Below are 16,482 nucleotides of genomic sequence, written 5' to 3'. Positions count from 1 at the left end.
AAACAACGCCGTTTTTGAGGCGCTGCAAACAGCTTCTTCACGAAACAGCGGTGAAGAAATTTTTCTCATTATGGCATACAAGACGTCATCGGCAACTAAGGAAAATATTAACATCTTCCAGTCGTCCACAAAATTAAAGGGAAATTTGTTCCACCTGCACATGGACAAATGTGGGTGAATAAGACCTTATCGGTCCGTTTGGATGCGGAATAAGGATTGGGGGTATTAGTTAATAAGGGAATAAGATAGTAGGGGTATTAGTTAATAATGGATGACTCACATTGATGTGATGTTTATGGAGGGAGATTAAATAATATGTTTTTGGATGAGGTATTAGAGAAGGGGGATTAAATAATACTTTGTTTGGATGGAGGATTAATAAGAGGTATAAGGAAGGATGGATGATGTAAAAAGCTGTCACATGATCTTTTTGCCCTTGTGCAGTCCCTAAATTAATCATGTATTACGTTTTATATATAATTACAAATTTAATTATTCTTTGACAATTTAAGCCGTAATAATTTATTTTACTTATAATTTAATCAATGTAATAAGTATCAAAAATTATAATTTTTTTTAAAGTGTTTTATTTTATAATTTCGTTTATTTTGGATCAAAAAAAGCAATAATTTCATTTTTTTTAAGCACAGTGGATGGGTGGGGTTGCATGGGCACACATGCACTGAATAATTTTTCCCAGTCCTTTTTATAATCCCCTTGTTAGAGCATGTACACCAGATTCTTTACTTTCCCTTTTTCGCTTAAGTAGAGAGGAAATTTAGAAAAAACAACCTGCAGCAACCTAGTTACTCTCAAAGGTATTATACCTTCGGCTGCAAAGACTCGGTACTTTTGGCGATGGACTGTAGCTAGGTAAAGAATAAAGAATTAATATTTCAATCTCTCTCATCCGGACAAATAGTAAATAATTAATATTTGAGTCTCTCTCATCCACTTTATCCCCCTCTCTCTCTCTACATTCATACCCATCTTTATAATTAATTGCAAGTATTTGGACGGATAGAGATAGGATAAAGAGACTGCTGCGTGGTGAGAAGAAAAAGTAGATAGGTAAAATAACTTTTGTACCTTTTTGAGTAAGTATTTAGCTATTATTGATGTACATGCTCTTACTGTTGTAGACAGAGAGAGAGAGAGAGAGAGAGAGAGAGAGAAAGTCAGAGAACGATGGAAGAAGAAGAAAAGAAAAGAAGAAGAAGCAGCAGCAGCCGTCGTCCCAGTTCGTCGTCGATCGTCGGCGGGTCGCCGTCGTCACTGTACGCCCCTCTATCTCTCTCTCTCTCTCTCTCTCTCTCTATTTTTCCCAATCTAGGTGTGCATGTGTGTGATACAGTGGGCTACAGAAATGGAAGATTGGGGGTGAGGGAAGGGGGATAAAGAAGGGTAAAATCGTCAGATTTCGAGGGGATCGGGGGTATAACTTATAGACACCTCAAACCCTATCCGAAAATAAGACCCCCGATGCCCCCTTTCTCAGGTCTTGGCCAAGAACCGGTCTTCTTGAAAACCCCTCTGTTTTTGGTTCCCAAACGGGGGTAAAGCCTGAGCCCCAAGTCTTATGAAGGGGTGAAAGCTAATCCCTTCTCTCATGGATGCATCCAAACGACCCCTATACTTCTTAATTATGAGTTAATAAGTATAAATCACACCTTACGTGAGAAAAAGAAAATTGAAATCTCAATTCTAAAGCACTTAATGCCTTCTCTTTTTTTTGGTAAATCAATACGCAGCGAAAAGGACCAACTAATCCGAAGAATCGATCCTACCATCCCCTAACAAAATCCTGTTGAAGGCCAATCCAAAACAAACAAACAAATAAACAAAATCCTGTTAAAGCCGACACTGAGAAGGAGTACTTGGGTTTTGATTCTTAGTTACGAGAAATTTTTGGGTGCCAAGCAGGCACCATGTGGTGTCCGCTCAGCGCATCTGGACTGTTCATTTTGATTTTGGACGGCTCGAATTTGAAAAGAGAAAAAAGAGAGAGAAAGAGGAGAGACTAGAGAGAGTGGTGGGGTGAGAGGAGAGAAAGAGAGTTTCAATCTAGGTTGTCCAACACACTTTTGGACGATCCGGATGCACTGCTTAGGCACTACGTGGGCATGGTCACGTGGTACCTACCAGCACCATTCTATACATTTCCCATTTTTTGGATTTGTGGGCAATAAATAAATCACTTTACAAAGATTTATCACGATTCACCTTGTTCACAAGCAAAATTTTTAGAAGAATCTAATGAGTTCATCCTTTGAGATATGTGATATGATGACGACTAGGCTGAATAGACGAGGGATCGGGTGAGGTTGATGGCTTGATTTCTTGGTTGTTATGCTAGCCAATCAAACGTAGTGTTTACGCCTCTCTCTCTCTCTCTCTCTCTCTCTCTCTCTCTCTCTTGTTTTTTTTGTTTGATTGACTTTCTCATTCACAATCTCTGCTTCTCCCCTTTTTGCCTGCCCTGGTCGTCATTCTATGTTTTTTGCTTTCAGATCTAGTAATAACAATAACAGCATAGAAGAAGAGAGGATGGGAAAATGGGCAGAACTCCCAGAAGACCTGCTTGTCCTAACTGCTGAACGATTAATTCTCTTGGAAGATTTCCTCTCTTTTAGTGGAGTTTGTAGATCGTGGCGTTCTGTTGCAATCAACGACAATTTCAAGGGATCTGAACAAACCCCATGGCTTATGCTCGCTAAGAAAGACAAACCTGACGACCGTCAGTTTATTAGCCTGAGAAAAGGCGGCGTTATTCGTACAGTCAATTTACCAGAAGCAAGGGGAAAACGATGTCTGGAGTCTTTGGGTTGGTTGGTAACCATATCCCAGGACGGTGACATGAATCTACTCCATCCTTTCACTCGTGTTCAAATAAATCTTCCCCAAGTCACTAAAAACTACCACCTGGACAGCATGAAAAACCATCTGAGTTTCATACACAAGGCCGTCTTGTCTTCTCGCCCGGAGGAGAGCAACGATTTTGTACTCGTGGTTATATATGGATGCAGCAGACGTCTTGCTTTTTGGAGACCTGAAGATAAGTCTTGGACCGCCGTCAACGTTGGATTAATTTCCTTCTGTGATATCAACTTTTATAAGGGACCATGTTATGGGGTCACAAGTAATGGCATGGTTCTTGCTTTCGACGTTTGGGGGCGTAACCCGACTCTGGCTTGGCACGTTGGATATGGACCTCGTGAATTCATTGGACACGGTGGGCTCAAGCAACCATACATAGTACAATCTGCGGATGTGGTACTGATAGTAATTCGAGTCTTTCGAGAAGCATGTCTGTCAGTTTTTTTGGAAGACGACCACTTTGGTTTCAGTAATAACGGTGAGTCTAGGGTTTATTACGCGACGTGCGGATTTAAAGTATTCGAGGTGGGGGAATGTGTGGAGAAAACAAGCTTAGGCGACAACGCCCTGTTCTTGGGTGACAATTCTTCGGTCTCTGTTGTCGCATCTAGATTTCGAGGGATTAAATCTAACTGTATATATTACACCAGCAATTTTAAGCGAGGAGAAGGAAATGACATGTGTATCTACGACATGGAAGATGGAAATCACAGGCCTTGCTACGAAGAGGAGTCTTCCAGTCTTACTTGTCCACCGATCTGGGTTAACCCATCTTCTTTCTAATCTGCTGCACTGTTACTTCTTTTGTTTTTCTGTTTGGCTTTAGGGAAGAGCACCATCATGTTTTGATTATCCTTGATCAACAATGTTTAAACCACCACTAAAAATATACTTCCCAAAGAAGCGTTGGATTATATATATTTGTCCTGTTCAGTAAGCTGTTATCATGCATTCATTTTCAACAATGAAGCAGAGCTTCATCAATACACATGTTGTGACGGTACCGGTTTTCTCATATGGTTCGTAAGGTGAATGAGTCTTCAAGCGTCTCCTCATTTTGTCATGGACTCTCCTCGGTGGAGGAAATTTATTCAAATCGGGGAATGTATCTCTGAAAGAACCTTTCAAATGGTGACTTTATTGGTCCATGGAAGAATACTTAGGCTTCAAGAGGTGAGAACAAAGTCAGAGATCCTCGTGAAAATTGAAAAGCAAAGTTAATATCACTATCTAGCCTAAGGGGAAAAGATGGATGTTTCTTGGGTTTTCTCCCTTTTGGGTCAGTGTTAGAGTGATAGCCTAGCCTCTATCGAGTTGGGAGAGGTTTCTATTAGGCTTTCGTGTTTCTTTGTCGTTAGTTTTTGGTTAAATATAACATTAATTACCCCTCAAAAAAACTTTTCCGGAAGGTGTTAATTCCCACCTCCCATCGCGTTTTCCTCTCTTTCTAGGCTCTTACCGCTCTCTCAATCCTATTCCTACCCTAACCAGAATGTTAAACAGAGACGAATAACAAGTTAAAATCGTTCAAAAAACTGACTGCATTAGAGTGTAGCAACAATATTCTTAGAAAACAAGACTCATTTCCACCCATCCAACCTCTTTATAACAGTACTAGAGCCCAAAAAGACTTCCCCCAAGACTAACACCCCCCACACCAAGTGCTTGAATGAAAGATGCTCAATGGCACGCCACACGATAACGTACATGTTAGCCCTTGTAATCAGTCTCGGTTGTAAATCCCAAATCAAACATACAATCATAAAATTTAGCTAACCGACAATGGTATTGTTCGTCGTATATTATAAACTTGACGCACCAAACAAACTCAAAAGCTAACCCACGTTGGTCTTGTTCGTCATATGTTAAGCTTAACCACGGCCCAATCATCATTTGTTAGCATTGACCCTTTGTTTAAAAATTAGCAGTACACAATCCTCCACAGCTAGCTTTTAAACAAATTTTGTTACATTATTTATTTGCCTGTATACCTCCGGCCATCTCTCCTCAGATATTAACTGTTTTGTGCTTCAATTGGAAAATTAGCAGCAAATGCAAATGCACCTAGACAGCAGTGCTGCCTAACCCTCCATAGTCAGCGTCACTCATTGATTCTTGGGTTATTTACCAAGAGATTCCTCAAGGTTTACCGGTTTTTCACAACACCCCCTCCACGAATTCTCGCTACGCCAAACCCCTCATTAATGTTTTCGTTTGGGGGCCTAACACCATTGGACGGAATTGATGAAAAGACCATTTTACCCTCTCTTATATATAGTCAATACTTAGTCTTTTTCTTCTCACACTCCATTCTCTCAAACACACACATAAACAACTTCTTCTTCTTCTCTCTTTCTCTCCTACAAAAAATCTTCTCTGGCAAAAAAAAATATTTAATTGAAAAAGAATTTTTTTTAAAAATACAAAAAACAAGTCAAAGAGACTATTTTTTTATACTTATTTTTATCTTTATTCAAAAAATTATGAGTTTCGATAATAATTTTTTATTTTTCAATTTTTTCTCAACGAGACGAATCAATAAATCACAAAAGTTTGACGCAAAACGAACAAATGATATTTTTTTTTTTGAATAATGACAAACAAAAAAGTTACTAAACTTTTTAATCCAAACCTTTTTTTTTTTTTTTGAAACTGAATCCAAACCCATTTAAAAAAAAAAAAAAAACTGAGTAGGTGGGTACCAAGAAGAAAGAGGGGTACGGACAAAATTCTCCAACAGATGGGATCATTTTATATGCAAACTTCCGAAAGTACCCCTCAATTTAACGGTGAAAATTGATGGCATCTAGCCTGGGGACTTATTTGGCACACATTTTAAACTTTGAATACTTAAAATTTTGCAATTTTTATTTGAGGAACGAAAATGATACTTCCCAAATACATTGGGGATCAAAAAAGTAAATAAGCCCACAAAAATCTCTCAGAAAAATTACAAAACCAAAGCGGATAAAACTTTCGCCCTTCCCTTTCCTCCACGTCCAGAGCCGCTTTCTCCCCTCCTCCAGCCTCTTCTTCATTGTTTCTCACTCCTCAAAAACTTTCGCCCAACACACCCGCGCGCGCCCACACACACACACACAGAGTCAAAAAACTAATCACTGCCTCATATTTAACCGAAATCCCCCAATTCCCAATTCCCTTCTTCATGTTCTGATTCATTTGAGGAGTTCAATTTTGATTTGTCAGTAATGGACTTGGGTCTTCCTCTCACCACAGCCTCGGCCACCAACAACCCCACCTACATTCGGTTCTTTTTACCTTCTTATTGTACACCCACAAGAAGTATTAGAACCAGTAACGTATCTTTCCCTTTGAGAAAACCCAGTAAACTTCTAGTTCGTGCCTTGAATGATGATCCCCAGCTTGACCAGAACGAGCAGATGGACTTCGAATTCGGCCGGTTATTGGGCGAAGACCCCAACCTCACCCTTGCCAAGGTTCTCTCTCTCTCTCTCTCTCTCTCTCTCTCTCTCTCTCTCTCTCTCTCTATATATATATATATATATATATATATATATTTATGTGTGTGTGTGTGTCCTAGTCGCCCGGTGCGAATCGTGTTGCTACTAGCAGAAGATAGAAAGAGGAAAATCTTGAAATTGAGATTAATATGTAATGAAATCTGGGAAAAAGAGGGGATAAGAAATTTGGGATGATAAGTTTTTTTTTCTTGGTAATTTCGTTGAGTTATTTTATGTAGTTAAAGGGTGATTTGAGCAGCCTCAAAACTGAGGTCACATCAAAAGTGGTGTTCCGTTTATAATAGTAGTTCATTTGTGTACGTATGCACTAGCCCGTTCGATGCATGAGAAAAAAGAAATTTTGGGTAGGCTCCACACTTTATAGTGGAAACCACAAAAATGTGCGGTGGAGAGATGAGTTGGGTCACCGCGTGCCAGTGCCAATGCCATTGGGGGATTGAATAATTTTTCCTCAATACATAAATTCCCCTAAAATCTCTCTCTCCCCTTCTCTCACCCCCTCCCCACGTTTTCTATCTGTCTCTCCCTCCCTCCCACGTCCTCCCTATCTTACTCTCATTGAATTATAATAAATGAAAAATCCCAAAAAATAGAAATGGGTCTTTGAAGGCTTGGGAGCTCGCAACACATTTGCTTAGTATATTGATTGATTGATGATTGATTAGTTGATGTATGCGTTGGGTTGCTAGCAGAATTAAACGTGTTGAGCAATGAGACAATAGTGCATGGCGCAAGCTGAGCACCTAAGTGCTATCCCGCTCAATGCGCTCATATACCCGGATTTGAGCCTGGGGGCTTGCCCCATCTCTGGCATAAAAGAAAAAGAACTATATATGTTAGAAAAAGATAGAATAATTATCAGTGTTAAGTTATTCAAACTTCTGCGGTCCCTATGGATTTCAAGAATGTGTGGGAAAAGAAAAGATAGGAGAACTCCATCACTTGCTAATTGCTTGGATAACTAAAATAGGTGCGAAGTGGTAGGTAAGGATAGAAAATGGAAAAAAAGAAAAGAAAAAGGAGAGAGAGAGAGAGAGAGAGAGAGAGAGAGAGAGAGAGAGAGAGAGAGAGAGAGAGAGAGAGAGAGAGAGAGAGAGAGATGGGTTCTCACTGGCCCATTTTTGTTTGTCACCAATTCTCACCAGTTTACAACCCTTCCTTTTGACACAATCCTAGTGGGGTCTGGTATGAGGTAGTGTGTTACATTAGTCTCAGAGTTACTCCAGGAGCTGCTACGAAGAGCCGAGGCCGATGTGCCAAAGTTTTGATAACATTTATTATATGTTTTACAAGCGTCTGTATGTGATGCCTGAGGGTTGAACTTTGGAAGAATCCTTACTGCTTGTGCTATTTGATTTTCTCAGTCTTACATCATTGTGTTTTTCTGTCAGTTTGTTAGGTTTTTCTTTAAACGGATTATGGGAATTTGTATGAAATGGAAGCATTCTATTGGCTGTAATTCAATTATGTGGTTCAAATTTCCTGTGAGTACTGAGTAGAAGCCCTTACCCAATGTAATCTGGGAAAAGAAATTTTTCCATGATAATTTCCTGTGGTTAAAATTTACTATGCACCAAAAGAAAATGGTGATCTAGATAGCCAATATGGGATATGATCTTTTAAAGGTTTTGTGGAGTTCTCCTAATTGTAAGGTTTCCTATTGGTTAGTTTTTTCTGGTTATGCATGCTTGGATTAGTCATCCTGTTTTGTTTTGTTTTTGTTTTTTTTTGGGTCACTAAGTATTAGTTTGCCTGACTATTGGGTTGTTTGTTTGCTTCAGATAATGGCTAAGAGATTAAACCCTGATGTTTCTTATCTAGAAGTCGAGAAATCTTTTAACAAGAGAAAGGGTAAACCAGTAGTTATTGAAGAGCTTCCCTTTGATGTAGAAAGGAAATCGACAAGTTCACTGAATGGATTGAATTTGGTCAGGCCAGTGCCGAGAAAAGGAGTCAAGTTTGAAGCTGATAATAAGCCAATAAAAACCGATGTTAGGAATGGAAGTCAACTAATGAGGAAGCCAATAGATAATGTGAGGGATCCTCTTCCTAATGTTATTTTGCGAAAGCCAACCGTGCTCAATGAAAATTATAGTGGACCTCACACATCATCACAGTCAAGAATTAAACCAAATCCATTATTGGAAAATTGGAAGATCCAAGCAGAAAGGATGGGAGGAGATAATACGAGGGGTAGTCTTCCGAATGTTGTTTTGCGGAAGCCAACCACCCTCAATAAGGATGATATTGTCCCTCAGACATCATCACAGTCGAGAATTAAACCAAATCCATTATCGGAAATGGAGAATAGCCAACCAGAAAGGACGGGAGAAGATAGCATGCAGGGTAGTCTTCCTAGTGTTGTTTTGCGGAAGCCAACCACGCTCAATAAGGATGATATTGGACCTCAAAAATTGTCACAGTCGAGTATTAAACCAAGTTCATTATTGGAAATGGAGAATAGCCAACCGGAAAGGACGGGAGTAGATAGTATGCAGGGTAATCTTCCTAACGTTGTTTTGCGGAAGCCAACCACTCTCAATGAGGATGATATTGAACCTCAAAAATCATCACAGTTGAGAATTAAACCAAATTCATCATTGGAAGTGGGGAATAGCCAACCAGTAAGGACAGGAGTGGATAATACGAGTGGTAGTTTTCCTAACGTTGTTTTGCGGAAGCCAAGCACAATCAATGAGGATGATATTGAGCTGAGAATTGAACAAAATTTATCATTAGAAATGGGGAACAAAGAGACACAGGACAGCTTTAGTGATATCACATTGTTAAAAATGCCTGATCAGATGAGTGGGAACTTGAATACTGATAAGAAGCAAGAATCCGATGCTGAAGCAAAATTCAAAGGCGTTGATACCTTTGAAGATGATAGCCAGAAAAAAGCTTCTATAGCGACTGAAGCAGCTAACATGATCAGACTCTTAAGCCAGCCTAAACAAACGGGATTTGGTAAATATCTGAGTGAGAAGCTAGAATCTTCTAATGATAATAAACGGTCAAACTCTGGTGATGATTTCAAAGTGAAAAACTTGAAAGTTGTCAACTTATCTGCTGGAAAGGTCAATACAGGCAAAAACAATTATGCTGAATCTTTGGAGTGTGAAAATGATTCACTCCCAAGGGAAGTTGTCAACTTATCTGCTGGAAAGGTCAATACAGGCAAAAGCAATTATGCTGAATCTTTGGAGTGTGGAAATAATTCACTCCCAAGGGATTTTGGGCTTGAGGATTTCTCAACCACAGGTAGTGCAATAAATTTAAGGTAGATATTCTGTGTACGGAACTTTTGAAATTGATGTTGGAATTGTTCTTTTCAAGGATTACAGCTGCTTGAGCAAAGTGTGATGGGTTCTTCAGAGAAAATAAGTGCTTCAGAGACGTACTTGGTGGATTCAAATATGAAGGGTTTTGTGGATGCTGCTCTGCAAGGAAAACCTAAAAGGTAAGGAACGCAACAATTACTGTAGTACGTACTTGTTATGATCTGCTGTGGGGTTTAGTGTTTTTTTTTTATTTGAATAAATTGATGTGTTATAGATTAGACCAAGGTGTAAAAGCAACATCAAATCTGAGTAAAAGGGCAGTAACCAGGTCAAATCCTGAAAGTTATGGCAATGTTTGTGAGCTTGAGAATTTCCTTGCAACATCAACTATAAAGGTCTGATTGATACTGTTCTTATCTCCATTTTATTCGTTAGAGTAATATCACGTGATGTATCCTGAGTTTTAAATACAATGTAGGAACACGAAGATGTTGATTGGAAAAGGATGGAGGATCTGACAAAGACAGGACAAAGAGAAAAAGTGGAAGTGATTAGTTATAGCACCAGAGGCTTTGTCGTGAGTACACTTTATGTCAGAGTCTTCCAAGACTTAATATGCGACTGCCTTCTTTTGTCCCGATTTATTTTTTTGTATTTCGAGTGTTATTATTCTCATTGTTCTTCTATATCATGACATCATTTTACAGGTATCTTTTGGCTCTTTGATAGGATTTTTACCATACCGAGATGTTGCCTATAGGTGGAAGTTCTTAGCTTTTAAGTCATGGCTCAGACGGAATGGCATTGACCCCTCTAAGTACAAAGGCAATCTCAGAGTCATAGGAAAGTATGGGATAGCAGACGAGACATCTCTTGATTCAAGCCTAGGCCTAGAGATTGGTCAAAATGTTGATGTTGACATTTCACCTGATATGGCAGTGGAAGATCTTCTGAGGATTTATAACCACGAGAAACTCAGGCACTTGTCATTCTTTGTTGGCCAGGTTTGAATAACTTTGTTTCATGTCTGAATCTATTTTGTCCGGACTCTGTACAAAATAATTGACAATGCATGTATCTGCAGAAAATGCCAGTTCATGTGGTATTAGCCGATAGAAACACTCGAAGGTTAATATTTTCCAGCAAGCCAAAGGAGGCAGAGGAATATATAGAGAAAAAAAGAAATCTCATGGTAACCCCCTTTGACTAAGAACTTATTTGTAGATACTTTTTTCTTTGTTCTTTTTCCTTATACCTCCATACCAAGCCAATAAGTTTTAAGCTGTCTGGGCCTCTATAGAATATCCATCTAGCAGCAAGGCACATGTTGCCTCCATACCACATGCATCATGCAGTTAACATAAGCAGAAGCTAAATCTTTATCTATACATAAGTTGCGACACCCCGCTTTCCGGTGGCCTGCGGTACTGCAAGATGGCAGGGTCCGTTCGGACGGGAGGGGGCAAGTCATGGTTTATAAGAAAAGATCCCTCCTACTTGTACAAGGCCTTTTAAAGCCGTGAGGGCGGGCCAAAGCGCATGAGAACTTCACAGTCCAAGGATGGGTGACCTCACTGGGAAGTCTATGGGCTTTGGGCGTCCAAAGCAGACAATATTGTACAAAGATGGAGCGGGTCGTTACATAAGTGGAAGCTAAATCTTGTCCTAGTAGGTTGCCTTTTGTATTTATATTTTGTTTATCTATACATAAGCGGAAGCTAAATCTTTATCTCATATAGTTGTATATTTGTTTGCAGGCTAAACTCAGCATCGGAGATGTAGTTAACTGCCGCATAACAAAATTTAACTACACTGGTGTTTTCGTTGAGGTATACTATGGTTTGCTGATCCATGACATTTCAAAGCGTTTATGATGAATGCTTCTGATATCATTCTGTTCGAGCTACATGACAATGAGATTCAATGAGATGTATCTTAAATTGTTTTGAGAGTGAACTGTTTTGGATCGGTGTCTGGTTTATTCGATTTTGAGATCTTTCAGTTATGTTTTCTCTCTACAACCCATTGTTATGGGGGCCAGCCAAGGATATTGTTTCTCCATAAGAATATTGTTGTTCGTCTATGGAGCACGGGTACCGGTACGCGGTACGGGTACGGTACGGGTACGGGTACGGGAAACGGCAAAACCCCAAAAAAGTAGGGTACGGGTACGGCAGGGGTACGACACATTTATTTTTTATTATGTTTTATAATTTTAATATGCTTGAGTTTTTATGAATAATGTATAACTCATGTATAATCATATCATTATATTAGTTATAATTTTTTTTTTATATTTCTTAATAAAATACAAATCTAAAAGAGACCAGGGGTTGAAGTGCAAACTTTCATATATTTAGGGACCAGATTGTTGCATATGTTAATGTCTAAGGACTGGAGTGTAATAACCCTTTAAATATACGTATGACTCTGAATTAGGGATCAGAACTTCACATAGCCGACTCTCCCTCTGACTCTCGCCGTCGACTCTCTCTGTGACTCTCGCCGTCGATCATCATCATCGTCCGATGTCTCTCTCTCTCGTCATCACCATCAATCATCATCTCGCCGTCGCCAAAGTCTCTCTTCTCCGTCCGACGTCTCTCTCTCTCGCAGTAGCAGTGGATCAGATCGACAGGTCTCTCTCCCTCTCTCTCCCTCTCTCTCTCTCTCTCTCTTCTTTGATCTTCTTCTTCTTTGTCTGCTTCTTCTTCTTCTTTGCGTACCCATCAGAGTATTTTGCGTACCCATGCCGTACCCTAAACATACGAACGTACCCGGTGCGTTTCCGGCGTACCCGGTGCGTTTCCGGCGTACCCAGTGCGTACCCGTACCCGTACCCGTACCAGGTACGTGTACGCCATTGTTTCTGGCGTACCCGTGCTTCATAGTTGTTCGTCAATGGTTGACCTAAATGCCCAATGTAGGTGGAAGGAGTACCTGCACTTATTCACGAGACAGAAGTATCATGGGATGCAACTTTGGACCCTGGATCATATTTCAAAATTGGCCAGGTATTCGAGTTTTCTCTCCAATTTCAATATACAGAGGTTGATTATGTGCACCACGATTACTGTCCGCCAGCCTGAGTAATATGCACTCCCCTACTTCTATTTTTTTGAGGCTGTACTAAAAGTAAAAACATCATGGCCGAAGAACATTTTTATTTGGTGGAAGATGGCTATCTCAGTTTAGCGCTTTAAAGCACTTCGTCTGGGATGTAATGTACAAGTGTAGCTCCTTATCATAGTTTATGAGATGCTTCTTTTCATTCCAGATCATCAAGGCAAAAGTTCACCAGTTGGATTTTTCAACGGACCGTATTCATTTATCGTTAAAGGAAATGGTAATCTATGTCTTAAGTTTTTTTTTTTCTTTTATTTAGATATCTGTTATAGAATAAGGAAGCTTTTGACACCATATCTTTACTTCTTTTTCTATAGCAGGCAGATCAATCAAGTGAGGCCAGGGATGCTATAATTGGCGAGCGTGATTCTTTGGATGGGAGATCAGAAGCAGTCCAAGCAAATACTGAGGTTTTACCGCTCTCCATTCTCAATAGGAGCATGTTAGTGATTTTGCAGATCAGGGTTGGATTATTCTTGTTGTTTCATCAATTGTGCCCCTCCGACTTTGGCCCTGAATAAGTTATTTCTCACCCTTCACTGCTTCCATGTTCCCGTTGAGGTGGAAATGTAATGTGTGCATAGAGAGATCAATGTCTCCACTCTCCACAAATATAATAGTAATATCTCCAAACAAAGGTTTTAAGGAGAGCAATCTCCTGCTTGGTGCAATTTCCTTCAGCAACACAGTGGAGTAATCACTGTTTAGCATTTTTTCTTAAGTGGCAGATGCTTTTCTCTCACTGGGTCTTTTACAGTGTCCTTCATACCTTTTCTTGCATAGTGCAATTTTCTAAGCTCACTTGGTTGTTAAATCTGCATTTCCCATGCACATACCTTGCCATGGCCTAGATTTCTCGGAAATTGTTACCAATTTGTCTCGATTGATGCCACGTTGAGAGTCAATTGTGCTACATTCTCTCAAACCTTGTTGTATCACTTTACAACCCATAAATTTTGAATTCAATATTCTAGAGATCATGGTAGTTGGATTTCTATACAGTGCTATGCCTGATTAGATTATAGTAGAGTGAGGAAAAGATAATAATGTATCCAATTTCCAAATGGCGGTTGTATATATTTTAAGTTAACAATGTGTCCAATTTTAGTTTGTTTTTTCACTACCTAACCCATCTTACCTGTTTTCCAATATTGTACGAGTACCACAGGGCTCGCGTAGAATTTGCACACTGTGTTTGGTTTGTAATTTTGAGATTTATTTTTGAGATAAAGTTTTATAGATTTGCGTTTTTTTCCGTCTTTAGTAATTTTTTTTTAACATTTTAACAAACTCTTTTACTTTCTGAATAGAGGTACGCTATGTACATCCAAAAAGTATAAAATATGTAAAAAAAATTGACAAAAAATCACTAAAGACGAAAAAGCACGCATGACGAACAGTCAAAAGTTTTGGAGAGATTATTTCTGAGAGGAGAACCAAACGAAGTGAGTTATTATCCTGTTTGCACTTTTGCTATTGAATAGTTTAAGTTTGTGGGGTTTCTATTGTATATTATCACTTTCTCATTCTGAACATAAAACGGTACAGTGGACTGAAGTGGAATCACTAATCAAGGAATTGCAGCAGTTTGAAGGTATCCAGTCTGTATCTAAAGGACGTTTTTCCTTGAGCCCTGCACTTGCTCCTACCTTTCAGGTATTGACATTTCAATATGTGCCCTTTGTCAGGAGCAAAAGCTCTTGCTCTAGTGTCGAGCTTATGGTTAAGCTTTTGAGAAAGAATGATGCAGTGAGCTAGTGTGCTTCGATTATGCTTATATCTTGCTCCCAATCCTTTTGGCAGGTTTATATGGCGTCCATGATTGAGAATGAATACAAGCTGCTTGCAAGATCAGGAAACAAAGTGCAAGAGGTAAAATTTTGTGATTCTAACTGCTATTGGCTCAACTTCCCATTCTTAAATCTTAACAGAGTAAAAACCATCGACTTGTGAACTGAGATGTACATTCTGTTTGCACAAAAGATCATTTAACTGGCGCGTAAAGAGTTCTTGAATCTCAACCTAATGAATAGGAGCATTAGGCTGGCTTGTTCATTTGGCGATCCACTATGCTTTACGTTGTAGCTTGTTGTGGCCTTAGCCGATTAGATTCCACTATGCTTTGTGTAGTCACAAAATCATATTACACATCTAGAAGCTATTTTTTCCTTAATGAAATGCTAGGTCTTTCTATTGACTATCAGTCTCACTTTTAGGTGGAATAAAACGTTACCGCTACCATTTTGGGCATGATTTTGCCTAGGGTTTCCTTCTTTTTATAACAAGGATATATCCATTACATGCTAAGCTAGGTACCTAACCTGAGTATGGAGCTAGATCATTTAACTCAGAATACTATAATCTGGAGTGGCTGCCCACATAAATATAACTTAACATGGCTAGGACATGTTTGTATTTTACTCTATCCTATATTTGATGCTGCCCTATGTCTTTAACATACCCCAAATGGGAATGTTGGATTTTTCTATTTCCACTGAATGGATTAATAGCATGCATAGACTGCTGCCTCTGCAAGTCCCATATTGTGAAACATGGTTTTGATGTCAAAAGCTAGGAGAAAATGGTGGTAAAGCTACCTCGTTATTTGAGGGATTGGAAGGCGTAGGGATGCGTTATTATGTACATTTTTATTCATGTTCTTGCGGGTACTGTGATTTGGCACTTTTTTCCACCAATATTTTCTTAGTAATGATCTCAGTTCATCTGGTAGAGAATCTTAAGCTAATTTTGCAATATGCATTATTTTTCCACAGCTGATAATTCAAACCACCTTGGGAAAAGAAGAAGTGAAATCCGCGATTCTAACTTGCACCGAACGAGTTGAATGACTTGTCTACTGCTGGGATTTTGTATGTGCCTCCGCCATCCTCCCAAGTGAAAGAGTGTGACTATGATCCTTGTTGCTGTTTTGAGGCTTGAGTCCTGATACAAATGGGCGTTTGCTGTATAAAAAAAAACCGGGTCGTAGTTCTTATTTTACACAATTTCTTGTATATTTTTTTGTTCATATGGAGAAGTGCCTGCTAGAAAATGTGCCTGACATTATTCTACTAATGTCAATCAATAGGCTATCTTCTTCTTTTTTGGCTTTATTTTCTTCATGCTCGAGATGCTTCTCTGGATCTACTTCTTTTTGTAAGATCATCAGGTGCAATTTTTTTAATTTTTTTTCCCCCAATTTTAGTGTAGATCTTGTGAGGTGGTTTGCTTTACTAGCCCACTTTAAGTGGTGGGCCTAAAGTGTTGGTTAATTTGTAAGCAAATTAAAGTCCGGTCATGACCCTTTTTTTGTTTTTTTGTAGTGCTATTATGAGCCTTTTTACTCGGTTGAATTTGGACAGAGGTGTATTGAATCCATACCGTACGGATTGGTACGTACCGGTATTGTCCATATTTAGTACCTTATGCTTCTAATTTTGTTCCGGCTTAAATACCGGTCAGTATCGGTTAATACCGTATGGTACCGGACTATTTTTAAATTTATTTTTTCTTAAGTACCGGACAATACCGGTCAATACCGGACGGTACCGGGCAAATACTGAATGGTACAAGACAAATACCGGAATATTTTTTATTTTTTTTGATTTAAAAAGTGTATATTATATTATAAATTCTTTTAGGTAGGAAAATAATACTAATAGCTATCAATCCGAAACGGTATCCGGTATTTTGAC

General features: G+C 39.1%; 2 protein-coding genes across 6 annotated transcripts; both read left to right on the top strand.

Annotated features, from left to right (window-relative positions):
- Nucleotides 1-1,062: 1,062 nt before the first annotated feature.
- Nucleotides 1,063-3,814, top strand: LOC131316664 (F-box protein At2g26160-like). Its single transcript, XM_058346099.1, has 2 exons — nt 1,063-1,277; nt 2,511-3,814. The coding sequence occupies exons 1-2, from the start codon at nt 1,189-1,191 to the stop codon at nt 3,658-3,660; spliced, it is 1,239 nt and encodes a 412-aa protein (XP_058202082.1). The 5' UTR covers nt 1,063-1,188; the 3' UTR covers nt 3,661-3,814.
- A 2,060-nt stretch (nt 3,815-5,874) lies between these two features.
- LOC131316958 (uncharacterized) lies at nt 5,875-15,986 on the top strand. 5 transcript variants are annotated; one of them, XM_058346539.1, is made up of 15 exons: nt 5,881-6,335; nt 8,162-9,457; nt 9,548-9,641; nt 9,717-9,840; nt 9,936-10,056; nt 10,140-10,253; nt 10,369-10,665; nt 10,746-10,853; nt 11,419-11,490; nt 12,589-12,675; nt 12,939-13,007; nt 13,105-13,197; nt 14,336-14,443; nt 14,591-14,659; nt 15,562-15,986. In XM_058346539.1, exons 1-15 carry the CDS (start codon nt 6,087-6,089, stop codon nt 15,634-15,636), a joined length of 2,976 nt encoding a protein of 991 aa, XP_058202522.1. In that variant the 5' UTR covers nt 5,881-6,086; the 3' UTR covers nt 15,637-15,986. The 5 variants fall into 5 exon arrangements, with proteins under 5 accessions (XP_058202521.1, XP_058202520.1, XP_058202517.1 ...); XM_058346538.1 differs by having other exon boundaries at nt 5,875-6,335; nt 8,162-9,641; nt 10,140-10,238; nt 13,108-13,197; XM_058346537.1 differs by having other exon boundaries at nt 5,875-6,335; nt 8,162-9,641; nt 10,140-10,238.
- The last annotated feature ends 496 nt before the right edge of the window (nt 15,987-16,482 follow it).

This window comes from Rhododendron vialii, chromosome 2a, assembly GCF_030253575.1.
Source record: "Rhododendron vialii isolate Sample 1 chromosome 2a, ASM3025357v1".
In the NCBI taxonomy this organism is placed as follows: domain Eukaryota; kingdom Viridiplantae; phylum Streptophyta; class Magnoliopsida; order Ericales; family Ericaceae; genus Rhododendron; species Rhododendron vialii.
The sequence above is the reverse complement of the archived record's forward strand: the minus strand, read 5'-3'. Positions and strand labels throughout refer to the sequence as shown.

Excerpts from the sequence above, each read along its gene's own strand:
- LOC131316958 (XM_058346534.1), top strand. The coding sequence starts at position 6,087 with ATGGACTTGGGTCTTCCTCTCACCACAGCCTCGGCCACCAACAACCCC. Across the intron at positions 10,254-10,368 it reads TTGTCGTGAGTACACTTTAT|GTATCTTTTGGCTCTTTGAT; the intron begins GTCAGAGTCTTC and ends ATCATTTTACAG. Across the intron at positions 13,198-14,335 it reads CAGTCCAAGCAAATACTGAG|TGGACTGAAGTGGAATCACT; the intron begins GTTTTACCGCTC and ends AAAACGGTACAG.
- LOC131316664 (XM_058346099.1), top strand. The coding sequence starts at position 1,189 with ATGGAAGAAGAAGAAAAGAAAAGAAGAAGAAGCAGCAGCAGCCGTCGT. Across the intron at positions 1,278-2,510 it reads GGCGGGTCGCCGTCGTCACT|ATCTAGTAATAACAATAACA; the intron begins GTACGCCCCTCT and ends TTTTGCTTTCAG.